Source organism: Pseudonaja textilis, chromosome 4, assembly GCF_049901715.1.
Source record: "Pseudonaja textilis isolate UNSWEBS1 chromosome 4, rPseTex1.2, whole genome shotgun sequence".
NCBI classification, from domain to species: Eukaryota; Metazoa; Chordata; class Lepidosauria; order Squamata; family Elapidae; genus Pseudonaja; species Pseudonaja textilis.
This window is the reverse complement of record NC_141993.1, coordinates 91,397,549-91,419,576: the sequence shown is the minus strand read 5'-3', so window position 1 is coordinate 91,419,576 and position 22,028 is coordinate 91,397,549. Positions and strand designations below refer to the sequence as shown.

General features: G+C 47.3%; 1 protein-coding gene across 3 annotated transcripts in view; it reads left to right on the top strand.

Annotated features, from left to right (window-relative positions):
• The window catches only part of BCL6 (BCL6 transcription repressor), a 32,831-nt gene that overhangs the window by 5,793 nt on the left and 5,010 nt on the right, over positions 1-22,028 (top strand). Inside the window, exons 2-8 of one of the 3 annotated variants that reach the window (XM_087933713.1) lie at positions 3,107-3,243; positions 10,690-10,819; positions 12,217-12,389; positions 14,253-14,474; positions 15,002-15,982; positions 18,485-18,666; positions 20,120-20,287. In XM_087933713.1, coding sequence (XP_087789839.1) covers positions 12,229-12,389; positions 14,253-14,474; positions 15,002-15,982; positions 18,485-18,666; positions 20,120-20,287 — 1,714 coding nt within the window. In that variant the 5' untranslated portion in view covers positions 3,107-3,243; positions 10,690-10,819; positions 12,217-12,228. The remainder of the gene's footprint in view (positions 1-3,106; positions 3,244-10,689; positions 10,820-12,216; positions 12,390-14,252; positions 14,475-15,001; positions 15,983-18,484; positions 18,667-20,119; positions 20,288-22,028) is intronic. The other 2 variants (XM_087933712.1, XM_087933714.1) reach the window with 2 other exon arrangements.

The following is a 22,028-nucleotide window of genomic DNA, read 5'->3' as shown; positions in this document are numbered from 1 at the left end:
TCTCTTTCCCTCCTTTTCTCCATCTCTTTCTCCTTCTCTTTCCCTCCTCTCTCTTTCTCTCTTCCTTCGCTTTCTCTCTTCTCTCACTTTCTCTTGATTCCTCTCTCTCTCCCTCCTTCTCCATCTCTTTCTCTCCATCTCTCTCTCTTTCTCTCCTCTTGCTTTCTCTCTCCATCTCTTCCTCTCTCTCTCTTTCTCTCTCTCTCTCTCTCTCTCCATCTCTTTCTCTCCATCTCTCTCTCTTTCTCTCCTCTTGCTTTCTCTCTCCATCTCTTCCTCTCCCTCTCCCTCTTTCTCTCTCTCTCTCTCCCCCCATCTCCCCTCTCTCTTCTCTCTCTCTCTCTTTGTTCTCCATCAAATCGGAATTCAGCCCGTGTGTCCTTTTGCCGAGGCTTTTAAATTTTTAATCATCATTCAGGGTTTTTTTGTGGCTGTCCGAAGGCAGCCTAAAATACCGGCGGTCTCCAGAGTGGAAATTCATGAAATATTTAATCCGCCCGACGCTGCAAAATTAGGGAACGAGGCGAGGGTCATCCTTTTATTTATTGATTCTGCCTTTTTTAAAAGAACAACAACCCATAATTTCTATTTCAGAAATACCAACCCTTCAAAAAAAAGGACAATAAACAATATATGTGTGTCTGTGTCTGTGTGTGTATGCATATATATGTGTGTGTGTATGTGTATATATATATATATGTATTTATGTATGTATGTATGTACGTACGTACGTATGTATGTATGTATAGAGAGGAGGGGGAGGGAGGGAGAGAGAGAGAGAGAGAGAGAGAGAGAGAGAGAAGGCATAATTAATCTTGCCTTTTTTCCTCTTCTTTTTTCACAAGTGTGTACAAACAGCCCCGGGGAAAAAATAAAAACCCAGATCCGTTTGCCGGCAGGATTCTTTGCAAGTTTCAATCTGAACCGAAGGGTCCCAGTCTGGTTCATTATCAGGTCTTGCAGGAACCGGTGGATGTAAACTAGCCGTGGAAGACGTTCCCCGCTGCTTAACTATCGAAAGAAAGAAAAAACTTATTTAAAGCCGGAAAAAATGGCTTCGGGGAACCGGTGTGCAAATTGGCAGAAATGCTGACCGGTAATTCCTCTGTTTAATTGGCTATTCAATTTGCAGCCCACGAATTTTTTTTTTGTGGTGTGTGTGTGTGGTGGAAACACCCAAACTTGGTGGGGGGGAGAGGAAAAAAAAATGAAAAAAATAAAAAAAAACCGTCCAGAAGTGAGACTCGGTGGGCAACCAGCTACCGATGCGTAAGGCGAGATGGGTTTGTGGGACGGTGAGGATTTTGCTAGTGAAGTCACAAATGCCCAAGAGCCAGAGTGGGTGCTTCATCCCTGGAGGCTTTTTAAGGATCATAGTTCATAGAATAACAAGAGTTGGAAGGGACCTCAGAGGCCATCTAGTCCAACCCCCTGTCTATTCCAATAATTAGCACTCTGCCCAGGATCGAACTCACAGCTCTCCTGACTGTGAGGTGAGAGATCCAACCAGACAACCCATTTGTCTGGAATGGTCTACTAGAGCCTCCTTCTTGAGCAGGGGGGTTGGACTAGAAGACCCTGGGGTCCCTTCCAGCTCCGTCCTGATAACTCAACCAAGGGCACGGCGCTTTTGATTTCAGGGACAAACCGCAATGCTCCCAACAGCCGATCCGCCAATCGGACTTTCAAGAATTTTTTTTTTTTTTGGACAGGCCGTGGTTTAGAACATAGAATTAAAACCGTTGGAAGGGACTCCCTGAGGTCATCTAGTCCAAACCCCCTGCTCAAGCAAGAGAACCCATGCAGTGTTGGTTTGGGGAGCATCTCAGCCTCGCAACCTTGAAGGGATTTTCCTTCCGTTGATACACCTTGGGCAGAAATGGACTCCCGAAAAGGCGGAGGAGGGTTTGGTTTGGCGGGATGGCACCACGGATGCTAAGCACCATCTTGAAGGTCCTGGGCTTCCAAGGGAGGCGATTGCGCAACTCCTCCCTGGAGGGAATAGATTTAGATGGGATCAGGCAGGAGGGGGGAACTTATCCAACCACTCATCCTGACCGGGAAACTGAGGGCTGTTGGCTCTCTGTCCACCTGTCCGTCCATCCGTCCACCTACCTATCTATTTACCTACCTACCTACCCATCCATCCGCCTCCATCCACCCATCGATCGATCTGTCTGTCTGTCTGGGTCCATGCATCCACCTGTCTGTCTATCCATTGAGCCATCTGTAGTATCCCTTTCTCCACCTCCTCTCCTCTCTTTTTCTTTCTATCCATCCATATCACTCTCCTCCTTTCTCTTCCTCTCTCTGGCCTTCTCTTTCCATCCACCTCTCCCTTTCTCTCTCTCTCTTTCTGTCACTCTCCTTTTCTTTTTACTCATCCATCTCTCTCTCTCCTCCTTCTGTCTTTCTCTTTCCCACCCACCTACTCATCCACCCACATATATATATATAGCTCTCTCTCCTTCTCCCTCCCTCTCTCCATCCATCCAACCATCTCTCTCTCCTTCTCCTTCTCCCTCCCTCTCTCCATCCATCCATCTCTCTCCTCCTTTCTCTCTCCGCTCTCTCCATCCATCCACCCATCCACCTCCTCCCTTCTCTCTCCCTCTCTCTCCATCTCACTCTCCTTTTCTTCCACCCCCATTCTCTCTCTCCTCCTTCTGTCTTCTCTCCTTCTCCATCCACCCATCCTACTCATCCACCCACTTCTCCATATCCAATATCCATCCCCATCTCTCTCTCTCCTCCCTTTCTCTCTCCCTCTCTCCATCCATCCATCTCTCTCTCTCCTTCTCCTTTCTCCATCCTCCCCTCCTCCATCCATCCATCTCAACCATCCATCCATCCCCCCATCTCTCTCTCTCCTTCTCCCTTTCTCTCTCCCCTTTCTCCATCCATCCATCCATCTCTCTCTCCTTCCTCCCTCTCTCCATCCATCCAACCATCCATCCCCCCCATCTCTCTCTCTCCTTCTCCCTTTCTCTCTCCCTCTCTTCATCCATCCAATTTCTATACCCCTCCCCCTCAGATCAATGACGGACAGCTCACAATTTAAAAACAACAACAACATACATTATTTATTCCTAAACTCTAATTTCAGGAGGGTAAAATCCAGCCCTGAGGCTGAGAAGAGGCCTCGCCAGGTGAACCATCAAATGACAGGTAGTCCTCAACTGAACAACAACCACAATTTGGAACAGCATTTCCCCTGTTAAGCAAGGCAGTTGTTGTTATTAAGTGAGTCGCATCCAATTTGACGACTTTTCGTTTTGGCCACGGTTGTTAAGCAAGTCACTGCGTTTGTCAAGGCCATTGTCGCGTCGTTAAGTGATTCCAGTTTCCCTCATTGACGATGGTGATCAACCAATTGTAAATACAGGCTGGTTGCCAAAGACCCAAATTTTGATCACATGGCCATGGCCAAAGGGAGGGGAGGGGGCACTAGGATGGTCATAACTGCGAGGACCGATCGTGAATCTTTTTTTTCTGCGTCGTAACTTTGCACACTCGCTAAACGGATGGTTGTAAGTTTTGGATTCCCATTTATAGCCCACCGAATTCCCAAATGAGACTCCAAAATGTTTTTATATTTTTTTTCTGCATTCATCACCCCCCCAAAACTTCCCTTTTTGGGGGGTGGGGGGTGGGGGGGAATTTTGGGAAGTCATGGTCACTTGTTGCCGGGCGGAATTGCAGCGAGGGGACGAAATGAGGTTCTTTGAGGAATTAAAACTACGAATTAAACTTTAAACTAAAACTCTCAACGATGAAACTTTTCCCCCTCTCTAGAAGTTGTGAGTTGCGAGCTTTTCCTCCAGAGGAACCCGAATGGCAGCCATTTTTATGACGGGTGGACTTCAACTCCCAGCATTCCCCAGCCAGCCTGGAATTCTGGGAGTTGAAGTCCACGCCCACCTGAAAAATTGGTGAGGTGGAGAAAACGGTTTCTAAAATTTCTTCAGTTAAATTCATGACAAGCTTTTTTTTCCCCGCCACCTTTCTTTCTTCTTCACAGTTTTGGTCCGTTCTTATTTATGCTGTTAATTTCTAGGAGCGTTTTGAGTCTCTGTGTGTGTGTGTGTTGTGTGTTTTGCATGTGTGCATTTGTGGTGAATTTTTCAACCCCACCAACTGCAAGTTTTGGGAATTAAGCTCTGATGTTTATATATAAAGAGGCAAACTTGGATGGCAATTAAGATACGAATGTGCTGCGGTTTGATCGACCAGCTCTGGGATGGCTTTTCAATGCTGGCTGCATTCACATAACCCGTGTAACAAGCAGGTCAAGGAAGGAAGGAACCAGTAGCTGCGCTGATTCCTTACGCCAAGCCTGCTTAGCGTCCATGTGGGTTAATTTCTTTGAGGTGTTTGGTGGAGATAACAGATAATCGGAGTTGGAAGGGCGCTTGTAGGTCATCTAGTCCAACCATTCAACCCATCGTGGTTCGGGGTCGTGGTTTGGAAATGAGTGAATGGAGGAGGCAGGAAAGTGAAACGTGCGGAGAGTGAATTGTGGGTCTTGGACCAGTTGTGGCTGATGGGCGAAGGGGTCAAGGCGCACAACATTGGCCTCTCTCTCTCTCTTTTGGGCTTGGTTGTGGGTCTTCTGCCTTCTCTTGTGCTATTTTGCAACTTGAGGTGCGTTTAGTGACGTTGTGGAGTATCCGCCATCTTTGGGTTTCCCTGGGCATGGATTATTACAGTGTTCCCCTTGGAGACTGTTCGGAAGGTCCGAATGTTGGGAGTGTGGTGGCACAGCTTTTAGGGGCAGGCCACGCCCATGGGTGTTGCACATTTGCGTAACGGGGTTCCACAGGTTACTAGATGGCCGTTGAAACTCACATATGCTGTCCAGGGAATTCTGGGAGTCGAAGTCTATTCTTGCTGGCTGGAGGATTCTGGGAGTTGAAGTCCACTCATGTTAGCTGGGAATTACGGGGGTTGAAGTCTACTCATGTTAGCTGGAGGATTCTGGGAGTTGAAGACTATTCTTGCTGGCTGGAGGATTCTGGGAGTTGAAATCCACTCATGTTAGCTAGGGAATTATGGGAGTTGAAGTCTATTCTTGCTGGCTGGAGGATTCTGGGAGTTGAAGTCCACTCATGTTAGCTGGGGAATTAGGGGTTGGAGTCCACTCATGTTAGCTAGGGAATTATGGGAGTTGAAGTCTATTCTTGCTGGCTGGAGGATTCTGGGAGTTGAAGTCTATTCTTGCTGGCTGGAGGATTCTGGGAGTTGAAGTCTATTCTTGCTGGCTGGAGGATTCTGGGAGTTGAAGTCTATTCTTGCTGGCTGGAGGATTCTGGGAGTTGAAGTCCACTCATGTTAGCTGGGGAATTACGGGGGTTGAAGTTTACTCATGTTAGCTGGAGGATTCTGGGTGTTGAAGTCTATTCTTGCTGGCTGGAGAATTCTGGGAGTTGAAGTCCACTCATGTTAGCTGGGGAATTACGTGGGTTGAAGTCCACTCATGTTAGCTGGAGGATTCTGGGAGTTGAAGTCTATTCTTGCTGGCTGGAGGATTCTGGGAGTTGAAGTCCACTCATGTTAGCTTGGGAATTACGGGGGTTGAAGTCCACTCACATTAGCTGGAGGATTCTGGGAGTTGAAGTCTATTCTTGCTGGCTGGAGGATTCTGGGAGTTGAAGTCCACTCACGTTAGCTGCGGAATTATGGAAGTTGAAGTCTATTCTTCCTGGCTGGAGGATTCTGGGAGTTGATGTCCACTCATGTTAGCTGGGGAATTACGGGGATTGGAGTGCACTCATGTTAGCTGGAGATTCACAGGCTTCTGCGCTCCATAATATTTCAAAAGGGAAGCCCAGGTATCTCCTCCCCTCTTCTCTATTTTAGTCCTTCCCCCCTCAGATAGAAGGAATCTGCTAGTACCTTTTCTGAGTTACGGGGTTGATTCCAAAGCAGGCATCTTCGTCAGCTGCAAGAACATCCTCCTCCTCCTCCTCCTCATTATTATTATTATTATTATTTCTGCTGGGATTGAAGAAATCCGCAGCGGTCTACCTCGTCTAAATCCCATTTGCTGATTCATACTCGGCCTGGGATCAATCGTGCAGCTGGAGCTGGTCATTGGTGTGAAACCTTTCCTCTTGATCCAGTGGGTTTGGTGAAGGTGGTGCTTTTGTAGAAGGAACGGGTCCTTGCAGGGGAGTCCTCGACTTACGACCACAATCGGGGCCCCCAAATCTCCGTTGCTAAGTGAGCCATTAACCCCGGCGGGACTGCTTGTCACCAGACATTGTGGCTGCTCCATCACTGGAGGTTTCTAAGAAGAGACTGGACAGCCAGTTGTCTCAAATGTGTCTAGGGTCTCCTGTTTGAGCCAGGGGCTCGACTAGAAGACCTCCAAGGTCCCTTTCCAAGCTCCATTCTGGTTGATTGATTGATTGATTGATTGAAGTTGTGAATGTTACAACTCTTGGAGGTTTTTAAGAAGACCCTGGACAGTCACTTGGCTGAAATTATATAGGGTCACTTGCTTGAGCAGGGGGCTCGACTAGAAGACCTCCGAGGTCCCTTCCAAGCTCCATTCTGATGGAAGGGAGTTGGGAGCCCATTCTAGGACTTTTCTGGCCACCCGTTGTTAAGTGGATCGCTGCAGGGGTTCAGTGAAGCAACACTTTTTAAAAAAAAATTCGATTTGGTGGGCCTCCGATCCCCATTTTCCTGGAATAAAGCGGCACAGATAATTTAATTTATATCAGGGTCTCCAACCTTGGGAACTTTAAGACTTGTGGACTTCAACTCCCAGAGTTCCTCAGCCAGCTTTGCTGGCTGAGGAACTCTGGGAGTTGAAGTCCACAAGTCTTAAAGTTCCCAAGGTTGAAGATCCCTGATTTATATTACTGCTGTTTATGCAGGGGCGCCCTCTTGTGGACAGGAGCATCACTGCAGCCCAGCGGGAGGCAGCTCCCGCTTTGCCGACGCGTTTTTAAAGTTCAATTCTTAACACCATTGAAGTCGAATAGGATAAGTTGGTCCTGGGTGCGAAAAGCGCACATGCAGGGGTGGGTGGGGAAGCAATAATTATTTGGGGTGGGAAGTTGGCTAGAAAAAAGGAAAGACTTCGTCTGCAATGGACAGTCGTTGGAAATGCCGAATTAGAGAGCTGGGAGGGCCCTTGAAGGTCTTCTAGTCCAGCCCGCTGTTCAGCAGGAGACCCTATCCTATACTCTTTCAGAACTCCACTCACGTTGGCTGGGAAATCCTGGGAGCTGAAGTCTGTTCTTTCTTTCCTTCTTTCTTCCTTTCTTCGTTCCCTTCTTCTTTCCTCTTTCTTTTTTCTTTCTTTCTTCCTTCCCTCCCTCCCTCCCTTCTTTCTTTCTTTTTCTTTCTTCCTGTCTTTCTTTCCTTCCTTCATTCCCTTCCATCCATCCATCTATCCATCCACCCTTTTCTTTCTTTCTTTCTTTCTTTCTTTCTTTCTTTCTTTCTTTCTTTCTTTCTTCATTCCCTTCTTCTTTCCTCTTTCATTTTTCTTTCTTTCTTCCTTCCCTCCCTCCCTTCTTTCTTTCTTTTTCTTTCTTCCTGTCTTTCTTTCCTTCCTTCATTCCCTTCCATCCATCCATCCATCCATCCATCCATCCATCCTTTTCTTTCTTTCTTTCTTTCTTTCTTTCTTTCTTCATTCCCTTCTTCTTTCCTCTTTCATTTTTCTTTCTTTCTTCCTTCCCTCCCTCCTTCTTCTTTTTTTTCTTTCTTCCTGTCTTTCTTTCCTTCCTTCCTTCCCATCCATCCATCCATCCATCCATCCTTCTTTCTTTCTTTCTTTCTTTCTTTCCTTCCTTCTTCCTTCCTTCCTTTCTTCCTTCCCTTCTTTCCTCTTTCTTTTTCTTTCTTTCTTCCTTCCCTCCCTTCTTTCTTTCTTTCTTTTTCTTTCTTCCTGTCTTTCTTTTCTTCCTTCATTCCCTTCCATCCATCCCTCCCTCTTTCTTTCTTTCTTTCTTTCTTTCTTTCTTTCTTTCTTTCTTTCTTTCTTTCTTTCTTTCTTTCCTTCTTCCTTCCTTCCTTTCTTCCTTCCCTTCTTTCCTCTTTCTTTTTTCTTTCTTTCTTCCTTCCCTCCCTCCCTTCTTTCTTTCTTTCTTTTTCTTTCTTCCTGTCTTTCTTTTCTTCCTTCATTCCCTTCCATCCATCCCTCCCTCTTTCTTTCTTTCTTTCTTTCTTTCTTTCTTTCTTTCTTTCTTTCTTTCTTTCTTTCTTTCTTTCCTTCTTCCTTCCTTCCTTTCTTCCTTCCCTTCTTTCCTCTTTCTTTTTCTTTCTTTCTTCCTTCCCTCCCTCCCTTCTTTCTTTCTTTCTTTTTCTTTCTTCCTGTCTTTCTTTTCTTCCTTCATTCCCTTCCATCCATCCCTCTTTCTTTCTTTCTTTCTTTCTTTCTTTCTTTCTTTCTTTCTTTCTTTCTTTCTTTCTTTCTTTCTTTCTTGATATTTCTCAACTGTCCATTTCTCTCAAATCTTGCCATTCTAGTGCAGAGATTTGGGCCTAACATTGGTCTACAGGGAATACTCTCTTTACAACTATTCATTTACCGACTGTTTAAAGTTACAACAACACTGAAAACCAGCAACTTATGACCAATCCTCGCTCTTACGACCATCACAGCATTTCCCCACCATCACGTGATCAGACTTCGAGGGCTTGGCAACTGGCGTGTAATTCTGATGTTGGCAGGGGGAGTCAAGTGATTTCGGTTTGTGCCCCCCCCGGCTGGCTCTGACACGCAGAGTCAATGAAGGGGGATGGATTCACTTAATGACCATGCCATGCATTGGATAGCGACTGCATTGAGCCGTGAAGCTGCTTTTTCCAAAACAAATATCAAAGGGTTCTTTTTGCAATAATTTTGTTATTTTTAATATAATCGTTCCATCTTTGGTTGAACAGTGTATTGTCTGGGTACAAATATCTTTGTCAAATAATAATCAAAATTACAACCTCCTTCGTTACACAAATATTGATTCTGCAACCTTGACCATAATAATATTCCGCGTATTAATTTTACACTATTAACATCATAATATTCAACATATGAGTCAAAACATTTACTTATCCCTTTTAGCGTATGTTCTTTATTTTGTTCCCCTGTTTTTTAATTCCACTTTTATTATTTAAAATCAGGGGTCTCCAGTCTTGGCCACTTTAAGCCTGGAGGACTTTGACTCCCAGAATTCCCCAGCCGGCTCTGCTTCATCTCTTGTGATCCCTTCCTCTGCAATCTCTCCATTTTAATTTAGTTCAAATCTGGGAGTTGAAGGCCGCAAGCTTTGCCGGCTGAGGGATTCTGGGAGTTGAAGTCCACAAGCTTTGCCGGCTGAAGGATTCTGGGGGTTGAAGTCCGCAAGCTTTGCCGGCTGAGGGATTCTGGGAGTTGAAGGCCGCAAGCTTTGCCAGCTGAGGGATTCTGGGAGTTGAAGTCCACAAGCTTTGCCGGCTGAGGGATTCTGGGAGTTGAAGTCCGCAAGCTTTGCCGGCTGATGGATTCTGGGAGTTGAAGTCCACAAGCTTTGCTGGCTAAGGGATTCTGGGAGTTGAAGTCCTCAAGCTTTGCCGGCTGAGGGATTCTGAGAGTTGAAGTCCACAAGTTTGCCGGCTGAGGGATTCTGGGAGTTGAAGGCCGCAAGCTTTGCCGGCTGATGGATTCTGGGAGTTGAAGTCCACAAGCTTTGCCGGCTGAGGGATTCTGGGGTTGAAGTCCACAAGCTTTGCCGGCTGAGGGATTCTGGGAGTTGAAGTCCACAAGCTTTGCCGGCTGAGGGATTCTGGGAGTTGAAGTCCGCAAGCTTTGCCGGCTGATGGATTCTGGGAGTTGAAGTCCACAAGCTTTGCCGGCTGAGGGATTCTGGGAGTTGAAGTCCTCAAGCTTTGCCGGCTGAGGGATTCTGAGAGTTGAAGTCCACAAGTTTGCCGGCTGAGGGATTCTGGGAGTTGAAGGCCGCAAGCTTTGCCGGCTGATGGATTCTGGGAGTTGAAGTCCACAAGCTTTGCCGGCTGAGGGATTCTGGGAGTTGAAGTCCACAAGCTTTGCCGGCTGAGGGATTCTGGGAGTTGAAGTCCCAAGCTTTGCCGGCTGAGGGATTCTGGGAGTTGAAGTCCACAAGCTTTGCCGGCTGAGGGATTCTGGGAGTTGAAGTCCACAAGCTTTGCCGGCTGAGGGATTCTGGGGGTTGAAGTCCACAAGCTTTGCCGGCTGAGGGATTCTGGGAGTTGAAGGCTGCAAGCTTTGCTGGCTGAGGGATTCTGGGAGTTAAAGGCCACAAGCTTTGCCGGCTGAGGGATTCTGGGGGTTGAAGTCCACAAGCTTTGCCGGCTGAGGGATTCTGGGAGTTGAAGTCCACAAGCTTTGCCGGCTGAGGGATTCTGGGAGTTGAAGTCCGCAAGCTTTGCTGGCTGAGGGATTCTGTGGGTTGAAGTCCACAAGCTTTGCCGGCTGAGGGATTGCGGGGAATTGAAGGCCACAAGCTTTGCCGGCTGAGGGATTCTGGGGGTTGAAGGCCACAAGCTTTGCTGGCTGAGGGATTCTGGGACTTGAAGTCCTCCAGGCTTAAAGCTGCCAAGGTTGGAGACCCCCTGATTTAAACCATTAGTAAAATTAAGTTTTGAGCAGGTCTTAACGCGGCTCATTTCTGACCACTTTTCCCCCCCCGTCTCTGCTTTTTCTAATCCGTGCAGGTCCGAAAAGATCGCTGGGACTGTGATTCGAAGCCCGAGGGATGTTCTTGCCATTCCATGGTTTGCCAGCCACGTCGCCAATCCTGCCCCGTGGAATCGTTCATTAGACGCAGCTGGGAACCGCATTCAGGTGGGCACCAGCGGGGCACGGACCAAACCCTCTGCAACCAGGGGTGGCCTTCAAAAAATTTAGCTACTGGTTCTCTGCCCAGGGGCTGGGTGGGCGTGGCCATGGGGGGCGTGGCCTATTCGGACTCCTCGCCACCGGGGGGGGTGGGATCATGTTTGGCCTCCCCGGGCTCCGGAGGCTCTCCAGAAGCTGGAAATGGGCCCATTTCCGGCCTTCCCAAACTTCCGGGAGGCCCGTTTTTTTTGCCCTCCCTGAGCCTCTTTTCTTCCTTTCTTCATTCCCTTCCGTCTTCTTTCCTCTTTCTTTTTTTCTTCCTTCCTTCCTCTCTTCCTTCTTTCTTTCCCATTTTCTCCCTCCCTCCTTTCTTTCTTTCTTTCTCTTTCTTCCTGTCTTTCTTTCCTTTCTTCATGCTCTTCCTTTCGTCTTTCTTTCTTTCTTTCTTTCTTTCTTTCTTTCTTTCTTTCTTTCTTTCTTTCTTTCTTTTCTTTCCTTTCCCTTCTTCATCCCTTCCTTCCTTCTTCCTTCCTTCCCTCCTTTCTTTCTTTCTTTCTTTCTCTTTCTTCTTGTCTTTCTTTCCTTTCTTCATTCCCTTCCTTCCTTCTTCTCTCTTCTTTTCCTCCATCCCTCTCTCTCCTTCCTTCCTTCCTTTCTTTCTTTCTTTCTTTCTTTCTTTCTTTCTTTCTTCTTTTCTGTCTTTCTTCTTTCCTGTCTTCATTCCCTTCCTTTCGTCCTTCCCTCCCTCCTTCTCTTTCTTTCTTTTTTTCTCTTTCTTTCTTCCTGTCTTTCTTTCCTTTCTTCATGCCCTTCCTTTCATCCTTCCTTCCTTCCTTCCTTCCTTCCTTCCTTCCTTCCTTTCCTTCTTTTCTTTCTTTCTTTCTTTCTTTCTTTCTTTCTTTCTTTCTTTCTTTCTTTCTTTCTTTCTCTCTCTCTCTCTCTCTCTCTTTCTTTCTTTTCTGTCTTTCTTCTTTCCTGTCTTCATTCCCTTCCTTCCATTCTTCCTTCTCTCACTTTCTTTCTCTTTCTTTCCTTTCCCTTCTTCATTCCCTTCCTTCTTTCTTCCTTCCTTTCCCCTCCTCCCTCCCTCCCTCCCTCCCTCCCTCCCTCCCTCCCTCCCTCCCTCCCTCCTCCTTTCTTTCTTTCTTTCTTTCTTTCTTTCTTTCTTTCTTTCTTTCTTTCTTTCTTTCTTTCTCCCGAGCCTCTGTACACTTCCTTGGGATCCAAAATAAGCCGCGTTGGGACTCCTGGGAGCTTTTCCCTGGAGCCTCCGGAGCTGAGGGAGGCCGTTTTTGCCCTCCCTACACCATTTCTGACTGGGTGGGGGGCAGGGTGCTCAGTCTCTTCCTGGATACTCAAAGGATACTCAAGATCTCCTCCTCCCCTTCCTCCCTGCCCCGCAGGACACGCCCAAGATGGCCTCGCCGGCGGACAGCTGCATCCAGTTCACCCGACACGCCAGCGACGTTCTGCTGAATCTCAACCGCCTTCGGAGCAGGGACGTCCTCACCGACGTAGTCATTCTCGTCAGCCGGGAGCAATTCCGGGCCCACAAAACGGTCTTGATGGCCTGCAGGTGAGGCGGGACCCATACCCCTCCAACCCCACCCCAAAATTTTCCACCCTGGGATGTTGTAGCCAACTGAGCAGCGTCGCAGAACTGGGGCGACCCTAAGGCTGTGTGCTGTCCCTATTTAGTGGTACTATCAGGGCTCCAACAAATCAACCCCCATTCAAATCACAAGTCTCTAGCCACATCTCTCAAGAGTTTAAAGAAGATTTATTAGGAGTGACCATGTCGGCGTTACCTGGGTGCATCCGATTCTGAGACACACCATTCATTTCCTTGACCCTGGTCTTCCCCCCATACCCTGGATGTATATTCTCCAATGAGACGCATCCATAGCCAAGAGTCATCAATCAGGCTCTCCAGTAATAATCTTGTGTGCCAGCAGCTCCGGCTTTCTAGCAATTATCTGGAGCATTTAAGGAATGCACTGCTTCCCCCTCCCTTTCTGCTTGTAACTCTAAAAAGACCAGAGAAATATTTCTGAGTTGACATTTGGCTCCCCTCACTTCTTAAAGCGTACAAAACAAAAAGAAAACACATTTACGGCAGGTATAGGACTCCCCAGGCTTGGTTGGATTTTCTGCATGGAACCTTGCCCACAAGGCTTGCATGTCCCTACTCTTTACCCAAGATGCCTCTGATAAGGGCTGTAGCCCTTCCACTTGATGAAATATTGGAGTTGTCTCCTGTGCCTTGGGGTCTTCTAGTCCAGCCGCCTGTTTGAGCAAGAGAGCCTGTACCATTTCAGACAAAAGGTTGTTCAATTTCTTCTTAAAAGTCACCACAACTTCTGAAGTCTCAACCTCTTCTTTGGGGCAGCCCCTCAAATGTTGGAAGACTGCTATCATGTCACCCTGTCCTCCTTTTCCTTAAACTAGACGTGTCTTCTGTCCATCCATGGTTTGCTCAGATGTCTTTCTTTCTTTCTTTCTTTCTTTCTTTCTTTCTTTCTTTCTTTCTTTCTTTCTTTCTTTCTTTCTTTCTTTCTTTCTCTCTCTGTTTCATCTTTCTTTCTTTCTCTCTTTCTCTCTCATCTTTCTTTCTCTCTCTCATCTTTCTTTCTTTCTTTCTTTCTCTCTCTGTTTCATCTTTCTTTCTTTCTCTCTTTCTCTCTCATCTTTCTTTTCTCTCTCTCATCTTTCTTTCTATCTGTCTTTCTTTCCCTTTTCTCTTTTTTCTTCTTTCTTTCTTTTCTTTCTTTCTTTCTTTCTTTCTTTCTTTCTCTCTCTGTTTCATCTTTCTTTCTTTCTCTCTTTCTCTCTCATCTTTCTTTCTCTCTCTCATCTTTCTTTCTATCTGTCTTTCTTTCCCTTTTCTCTCTTTTTCTTCTTTCTTTCTTTCTTTCTTTCTTTCTTTCTTTCTTTCTTTCTTTCTTTCTTTCTTTCTTTCTTTCTCTCTCTGTTTCATCTTTCTTTCTTTCTCTTTCTCTCTCATCTTTCTTTCTCTCCCTCATCTTTCTTTCTGTCTGTCTTTCTTTCCCTTTTCTTTCTCTCTCTCTTTCTTTCTTTCTTTCTTTCTTTCTTTCTTTCTTTCTTTCTTTCTTTCTTTCTTCCTTCCTTCCTTCCTTCCTTCCTTCCTTCCTTCCTTCCTTTCTTTCTTTCTTTCTTTCTTTCTTTCTTTCTTTTGCTTTAGAAAATAGCTTGACCCCTCCCTCCTCCTCTCTGGGGCAGCCCCTCAAATATTGGAAGATGCTCTCCTGTCTCCCCTGGTCCTTCTCTTCCCTAGACTAGCCAGGCCCGGTTCCTGCAACCGTCCATCGTATGTTTCAGCCTCCAATCGTCCCCTCATCATCCTGGTTGCTCTTCTTGGCACCCTTTCTTGGGAATCTCATCACCCTTGACCAGAATTGTCTCTTTCCCTTCTCCGTAGCGGCCTTTTCTACAGCATCTTCACCGACCAGCTCAAGTGCAATCTATCCGTCCTGAACTTAGACCCGGAGATCAGTCCCGAAGGATTCGGGATCCTCCTGGATTTTATGTACACCTCTCGTCTGAACCTGCGAGAAAGTAACATCCTGGCTGTGATGGCCACAGCCCTCTACCTGCAGATGGAACACGTGGTGGACACCTGCCGGAGGCTCCTGAACTCCAGGTGAGGCTCGGGGTGGTGGCAGGGACGGACCCAAGGTAGGATTCGAATGTGGCACCCCGTATATTTCTGAAGATTTCTTGCCCAAGAAGAGACCCAGTTGTCTTCTTCACCCATTTCCGAGAGAAAGAGCTTCTAGGATTAATTCCTAGCAACTTAAGGCAGTGTTTCACAAGAGGTAGAGGTGGCGTTCTCGCCTCACAATCCAGAGGCTGTGGGTTCGATCCCATGTAGAGGCAGATATTTCTGTCTCTGTGGGCACAATGGGAATATATCGGCTGAAAAAAAAAACTCCACACCGGTGACAGGAAGAGCATCCAGCCAGCAAACACTCTGCTAGTTCTGTTCAGTCGCCTCATTTGGGGCCTAGTAGCCCTCCCTGCAGCCCCGTGTGCAACTGGGGCAGTAAAGATCCTAAAACGGGGCAAAATTCACTTCGTAACGATTTTCCTTAGTAGTGGAAGTGTCGGGCTCAGTGACAGTCGTACGTCGAAGAACTTACCTGCATTGTAATCTCCCTTTTTCCTCAGCGAAACGGAAATGGTCTCGGCTGCCAAGACCTCCCGGGAAGACATTTTAGCCAACCAGATGCTCAGCCAACCAAACATGATGGCTTACAGGAGCCGAGATATCTCGGAAAGCAGCTTACCTCTTCGGAACGGTCCCGTTTGCGACGGGCGAGCCTTCATGCCCGGCTTGTACAACAGCATGTCGGGATCCCCCATTTCCTACACTAGCTACAACACTGTGCCCATCGGCGGGTACCTCTACTCGGACGAAGAACTACGAGACGCAAGGATGTCCGTCTCGGAGGCGTCGAGAGGGCACCCCTTTTCACGAGAACGCGCGCCGCCCTGCAGCATGTCCCGGGGTAGCGCCGCCGAGTTTGCCAGGGCGGTGGCTAATATCTCACCCAGCCTGTGCCGCCCCGCCGTCTACTCTCCGAAGGAAGAGACGGCCGAGGAGAACAAAACAGATATCCGCTACGGCGCTGCTACGGGTCCTGACCTGGCACCCTCTCTGACTCACAGCAACGCCTATTTTGCGACCAACAAAACAAGCAAGGAAGAAGAGAGGCCCGCTGCTGAAGCCAAGAGGACCCAACGCTTCGAGGCCACTAACGCACCCCTGAACCGGAAAGTGGTGACCAGCCCTCAGAGCCCGCAAAAGTCGGACTGCCAACCCAACTCGCCCACCGAGTCCAGCAGCAGTAAGACCGCCTGTATCAGCCCGAGTGCCGCGTCGGCGAAGAGTCCCACCGATCCCAAGGCGTGCAACTGGAAGAAGTACAAGTTTATCGTGCTCAATTCGCTCAACCAGAATGCCAAGGAGGAAGGGCCCGAACACACCGAGGCTGGGACGCTCTCCCCACAGCCGTACGTCCCCTCGTTGACGTGCCAGCAGTCCCTGGAGCCTGAGAACATGGATGTGCAGTCTCCAACCAAGCTCAACATCAATGGGGAAGACTCAACTATTCCGCAAGCGAGCCGCCTAAACAATATTCTTAACAGGTATGGAGGCCCTCTTACTTCTTGTGTCAGTAGTGGGTGGGCGTGTCGGTGTGTACGTATGTGTAGATGTGGATGTTACTAGTGGTGTCTCCTCCAAATTCTCACCTGGTCTGGTCGTACTGCCCACTGGATGCTAAAAGATATTATGAGTTAGGGCCGTATTTTGCAGCTTTAACGACTTCAACATGGGTGGACTTCAACTCCCAGAATTCCCCAGCCAGCTACCATTTTAGGAGGAGAAGTCCGCAGGTTTTCGAGTGGCTGAGGTTGGGAAAATGCTGAATTTATTCAATCCAAACATCTCTTCCCAACCCCGTATCCTCCAGGAGTGCTTTACTTGAGGGTCAATGTAATCTATACACCCGCGAAACTCTTGTTGTGACCTTTTAACTGGGTGAAACGGTGGGGTCATAAAGCAACAAGGTACCTCAAATGCACCAGTTTTCAGAATACGTTCAAAACCTGGGATCCATAATTTCTGAGGGGATGACATTTGGAGAACTTGTGGTTGCGTTGGTGCTACTGGCAGTTGCTACCCAACTGGGCTGTTTCCGCAATCGCAGGATATTCAGCTTTGATGTTCCGTGACAGTTTCCCAGGCATTCTAGTAATCCCTTACTCAGTCTTCACACCAAAAATCACTTATCTGCCAGCAAGGAAGGGAAGAAAAGGGAGGGAGGGAAAGAGAGAGGGAAGGAAGGAAGGAAAGGAAGGAAGGAAGAGAAGGGAGGGAGGGAGGAAGGGAGGGAGGTTGGTTGGTTGGTTGGTTTTCTATGCAGTGCCGGATTCTCACAAGGAAACTCAATGGGGAAGCCAATTCAATTGTCCTTAACTTTCAATGTACTTGTAACCTTATAAACTTGGTTAAATTCTAGCTAGGAGTAAATCGCGAGGGGAAAAATCTTCCAGGTTTTGCTAGCTCCATGAATTTTTTGTTTTCTCTGGCTGTTGAGAAGCAGGCCAGAAGTCCCCCCATTATGCTATAATTGTATTCTCACAACACCCCTGTCTCCCCGTGTCAGCTAGAGAGCAAATCCCTGTATTTGTGTGAGATGCTAAGTGAGTTTTAGCATTGTGGGAACCTAGGTTTAGGAGTTGTGTGAACTCGGCTGTGTTTACTGGGTTTAGGGTTCGGCATACAATGTTGTTTGTAGTAACTGGGTTAATTTGGGGTGTATGGGATGCACATAAGCAACTGGCAACCTATTGCTAAATCTACACTTCAGGCAGTTTGATTAACAGGGATACAAACCTAAGTAACGGGACAAATATTGGTTTGTGCATCTTGGTTTATGGTGCAACTCAACAATTCTCAAACATTCTTGGGGTTCCCTTTATCTTAAAAAAGATTGGGGAACCCAAGGAGTTTGGTTACATCTATCGATACTCCCTGTGCTACAGGTGGTCCTTGACTTACAATGATTCATTTAGTGACCATTCAAAGTTACAGCGGCACTGAAAATGTGACTTATGAGGGTTTTTCACACTTACGACCCTGTGGTCAAAATTCAGACGCTTGGTAACTGGCTTACATTTACGACGGTTGCAGTGTTGTGTGATCCTTTTTGCGCCCTTCTGACAAGCAAAGTCACTGGGAAAATCAGATTCATTTAACAACTGTGCTACTCACTTAACAACTGCAGCGATTCGCTTAACAACAGTGGCAAGAAAGGTTGTAAAATGGGTTAAAATTCACTTAACAACTGTTCTCGCTTAGCAGGAGAAATTGTGGTCGTAAGTTAAGGACTACCTGTAAAACGGAGACATTTGAAAATATTTATCTACGAGCTTCGCTACAAAATTATGTAGTAGGCCTAGTTTTTGGGGAGGAAAATAAGGGGGGGGGGGAAATTCTGCCTCTGCCTACCAGCATCGATTGGTGTTCATCTGGCTAGCGTCCTGTCAGTATGTGAGAGAGTGGAGGGCTGTTTGGAAACTGAAACAGTATTTGCTGTGTGAGCAAGAAGGAGACAACAAGGAGCCTGGGCATGGCTTAGCTCAACTATTCTGTACTAAAGCTGTTTGGTGAAACTGAAACTCCTCTCCTCTGCTTGTGTTTTGCCTTTGGAAGAGATTTCTTTCCAGGTGGGGAGGGGGAGTAGAACTCCTTAGCATCAGAGCGTGTTAATAATAATAATAATAATATAGGAAATACTCTAAATGCTCTGAGGGTCATTTCGAAAAATCCTTTCTTACTGAGCCCCTAGAAGCCAAGAGGAACCTACATGCCAGATTGCAAGTTTGTAGGCTTGACGGTTCTGGAGATTTTGTGATAATGCGTGAGGGGTATTTCGCTTTTATAGAGAGAGATTTAACTTCCTGGACAAGGCCTCAAGGACCCTCTGTGGTTGCCAAATACACTTGAAGAAGCTCCGGGCAAATGCGATAGTCGAGCCGAGCAATATCAGAGTAACAAACCGTGGTTTAGCTCAACCCCTGGCGAATCAAAGGGCAGTTTCCCACCAGTGGAGGTTAGTCTTAAACCAGTTTCTTGTTCCTTAGGTCACTTGATGGTTCTCCTCGGAGCAGCGAGGACCAGTCCCCGTTGTACCTGCATTCGTCCAAGTGCAGCTCATGCGGTTCTCGATCGCCGCAGCATTCGGAAATGTGCCTTCATACCCCTGGATCCAACTTCGGAGAAGAAATGGGGGAAACCCAGTCTGAATATTCAGATTCCAGTTGTGGTAAGTCGACAAAAGTTTCCTGATGCTTTTTGGGGCGGTCTTTGGGTTTGTCAAAGGATGTCTTGACTCCTTGCCTCGATATACCGAGCAGGCGGATGTTTATTCCTGCTTAAAGATAGATTCTGCTGAGGGAGGGAGGCTCGTCTTTTGCAGATGGGGTCAGTTTAATACAGGTAGTCCTCGAATCACAACCATTTGTTTAGAAGACCGTTTGACGTTCCAATGGCACTGAAAAATAGCGCTTTATGACTGGATCTCGTGCTTATGACAGGGCCTCGCACATATGACTGGGCCTCGCACTTATGGCCATTGCAGCATCCCCATGGTCACATGAACGAAATTCAAGTGGGCCATGTGATCACCATTTGCCAGGTTCACTTAATGACTTTTTGATTCACTTAACAATCATGGCAACAAAGGCCATAAAATGGCCCCCAACTCATATTTATGACGATTCCAGGATCCTGGGGTCGTGTGATGCCCTTTGGCAACCTTCTGACTCCTGCAGGGATTCATTTAACAACAGTGGCAAGAAAAGTTCATAAGAAGGGGGAAACTCACTTAACAACAGTCTTGCTCAGCAACCGAAATTTTGGACTCAATTTTGGTCATAAGTCGAGAACTACCTGTCAAGTTCGATTCAAAAAAATCTTACTTCTTTCGATATGATTTTGCTGTAGCTTGAAAAATATTATTATAAAGGTAGTCCTTGATTTACTGCAATTCATTTAGTGACCGTTCAAAGATACAGTGGCACTGAAAGTAATGATTTATGGCCGTTTTTCACACTTGTGGCCTTTGTAGCATCACCAGGATCACGTGATCAAAATTCACAATTGACTCATATTTATGAGGGTCACAGCGTGCCCCGCGGGGGGTAACATGATCCTCTTTTGACAAGCAAAATCCACGGAGAAGCTGGATTTGCTTAACGACCCTGTTTCTAACTTTAACAATTGCTATGATTCACTTAACAGCGGTGGCAAGGGAGGTCGTAAAATGGAGCGAAACCCACTTCACAAATGTCTCGCTTGGCAAAAAGAATTTTCGGGCTACATTGTGGTCGGAATTCGAGGACTACCTGTAGTATGCTATTCCATTTTATATTAGAATAATATTACATCCCAACATTTATTCGGGGCTGAGGGTTGTTCCATCACATGGTGCTGTACAAACATGTTCTGCCTTCTCATCATGGCGCCTTAACCGGGTTTGTGAATGGGCCGTCCGCGGGTCAGAGGCGCACCTTGCCCTCGGGCAATCCTGAACAAACCAGGATTAACCAAGATCGATCTTGGGTCTCTGGCGCAAATCCGGACACGGGCTAATCCTGGCTTGTTCTTTGGCAGCAAGGCGAGGGGGCCACCCTATGCCCTGGTTGGAGGGCGGCCCGGTGTGGCGCGGTTCCCCGCATGATTCTCACCCGCGTCCCCCTCCTCTTCCTCTCCGACAGAAACCCGGTCCTTTTTCTGCAAAGAGTGCCAGTGCCCGTTTTCGGAAGAGGCCGCGTTCAAGAAACATTCCCTGCAAACGCACAGTGACAAACCCTACAAGTGTGACCGTTGTCAGGCCTCGTTTCGCTACAAGGGGAACCTAGCCAGTCACAAAACCGTGCACACAGGTACAATGTCCCCCACAGTGGTGGGTTTCCAAATTTTTTCCTACCGGTTCTGTGTGCACCTAACGTGCTTTGTGCATGTGGGCAGGGCTCAAATACAGACCTCTGTCAATGCTGGTGAGCTGCCTGAACTGTTTTTTGTTTTTTTACCTCAGCTGAGGTGCAGCAATCAGGCAAATCAGCTGAGCTTCGTGCATGCGCACAAGGCTCAAATACTGGTGACCTGCCTGAACTGTTTTTTACCTCAGCTGAGGTGCGGCAATTGCACAAATCGGCTGAGCTTCGCGTGTTTGCACAGGGCTCAAATACAGATCTCCATCAATGCTGCTGAGCTGCCTGAACCTTTTTTTACCTCAGCTGAGGTGCGGCAATTGCACAAATCAGCTGAGCTTCGCGTGTTCGCACAGGGCTCAAATACAGATCTCCGTCAATGCTGGTGAGCTGCCTGAATTGTTTTTACCTCAGCTGAGGCACGGCAATCACGCGAATCAGCTAAGTTTCACACATGTGTGCTGTGCTCAAATATAGACCTCTGTCAATGCTGGAAAGCTGTCAGAACTGTTTTTACCTCAGCTGAGGCGAGGCAATTGCGCAAATCAGCTGAGCTTCACGTGTTTGCACAGGGCTCAAATACAGATCTCCGTCAACGCTGGTGAGCTGCCTGAACTGTTTTTTACCTCAGCTGAGGTGCGGCAATTGCGCAAATCAGCTGAGCTTCGCGTGTTTGCACAGGGCTCAAATACAGATCTCCGTCAATGCTGGTGAGCTGCCTGAACTGTGTTTTACCTCAGCTGAGTCACGGCAATCGCGCGAATCAGCTAAGCTTCGCGCATGCGTGCCGTGCTCAAATATAGACCTCTGTCAATGCTGGAAAGCTGTCAGAACGGGTTTTTTTACCTCAGCTGAGGTACGGCAATTGTGAAAATCAGCTGAGCTTTGCGCATTTACGCACAGGACTCAAATATAGATCTGAGGCAGTTGCCGAATTTTGACCACGTGGTTGTAGGACTGCTGCAACGGTCGTAAAGTGTGAAAAACAGCCACAAGTCCATTTTTCAGTGCCGTTGTCACTTCCGATGGTCACTAAACACATTGTTGTAAGTCGAGGACTACCTCTAAAGCAGTATCCCACCGTTGTGGGTTGCAAACTCCACTCCTTTGATACATGGAAGGTGGGGGGCGTGGGACGTCTCATGCATGCCAGAAAAGGGGACAGTTTGCTCCTGGGAATTGGGGGAGGGGTCTTTTCACAGCCCCATCGGAGTCAGATCTGGGTCTTGAGCAGGGGATTCTGGGAAATGTCCTCTCCTTCCTTGGAAACAGCCTGGAGAATATGACTTTTGGGGGGGGGGGGGGAGCTGAGCCGTGTGTTTTGTAAAGCACTCTGTGATCTGTGACAACCCCACCCCTGAGACCCTCAAATGTTGGCTTGTAAAAAAAAAAAAAACCCAAAATTGTTTCGCCCTGTGGAAACGTTGGCCAACTCGGCCTGGAGGTGGGGTGGGAATCTGGACCTGTGGGACTTCAACTCCCAGCAGCCTCAGCTAGGAAAGCCTTGGGAATCCTGGTTGTAGTCTTGGGGCGAACCAAAATTTTGTGGTATCCCGTGAGGATTAGACGGCCTAAACTTTGGAGAAAAAAAAGTGTTATTAAAAGGGGATGCCAAATTTGTGAGTTTTGTAGGGTTTTTTTCTCAATCTGGACCACTTTAAGAGGGGTGGGACTTCAACTCCCAGAATTCCCC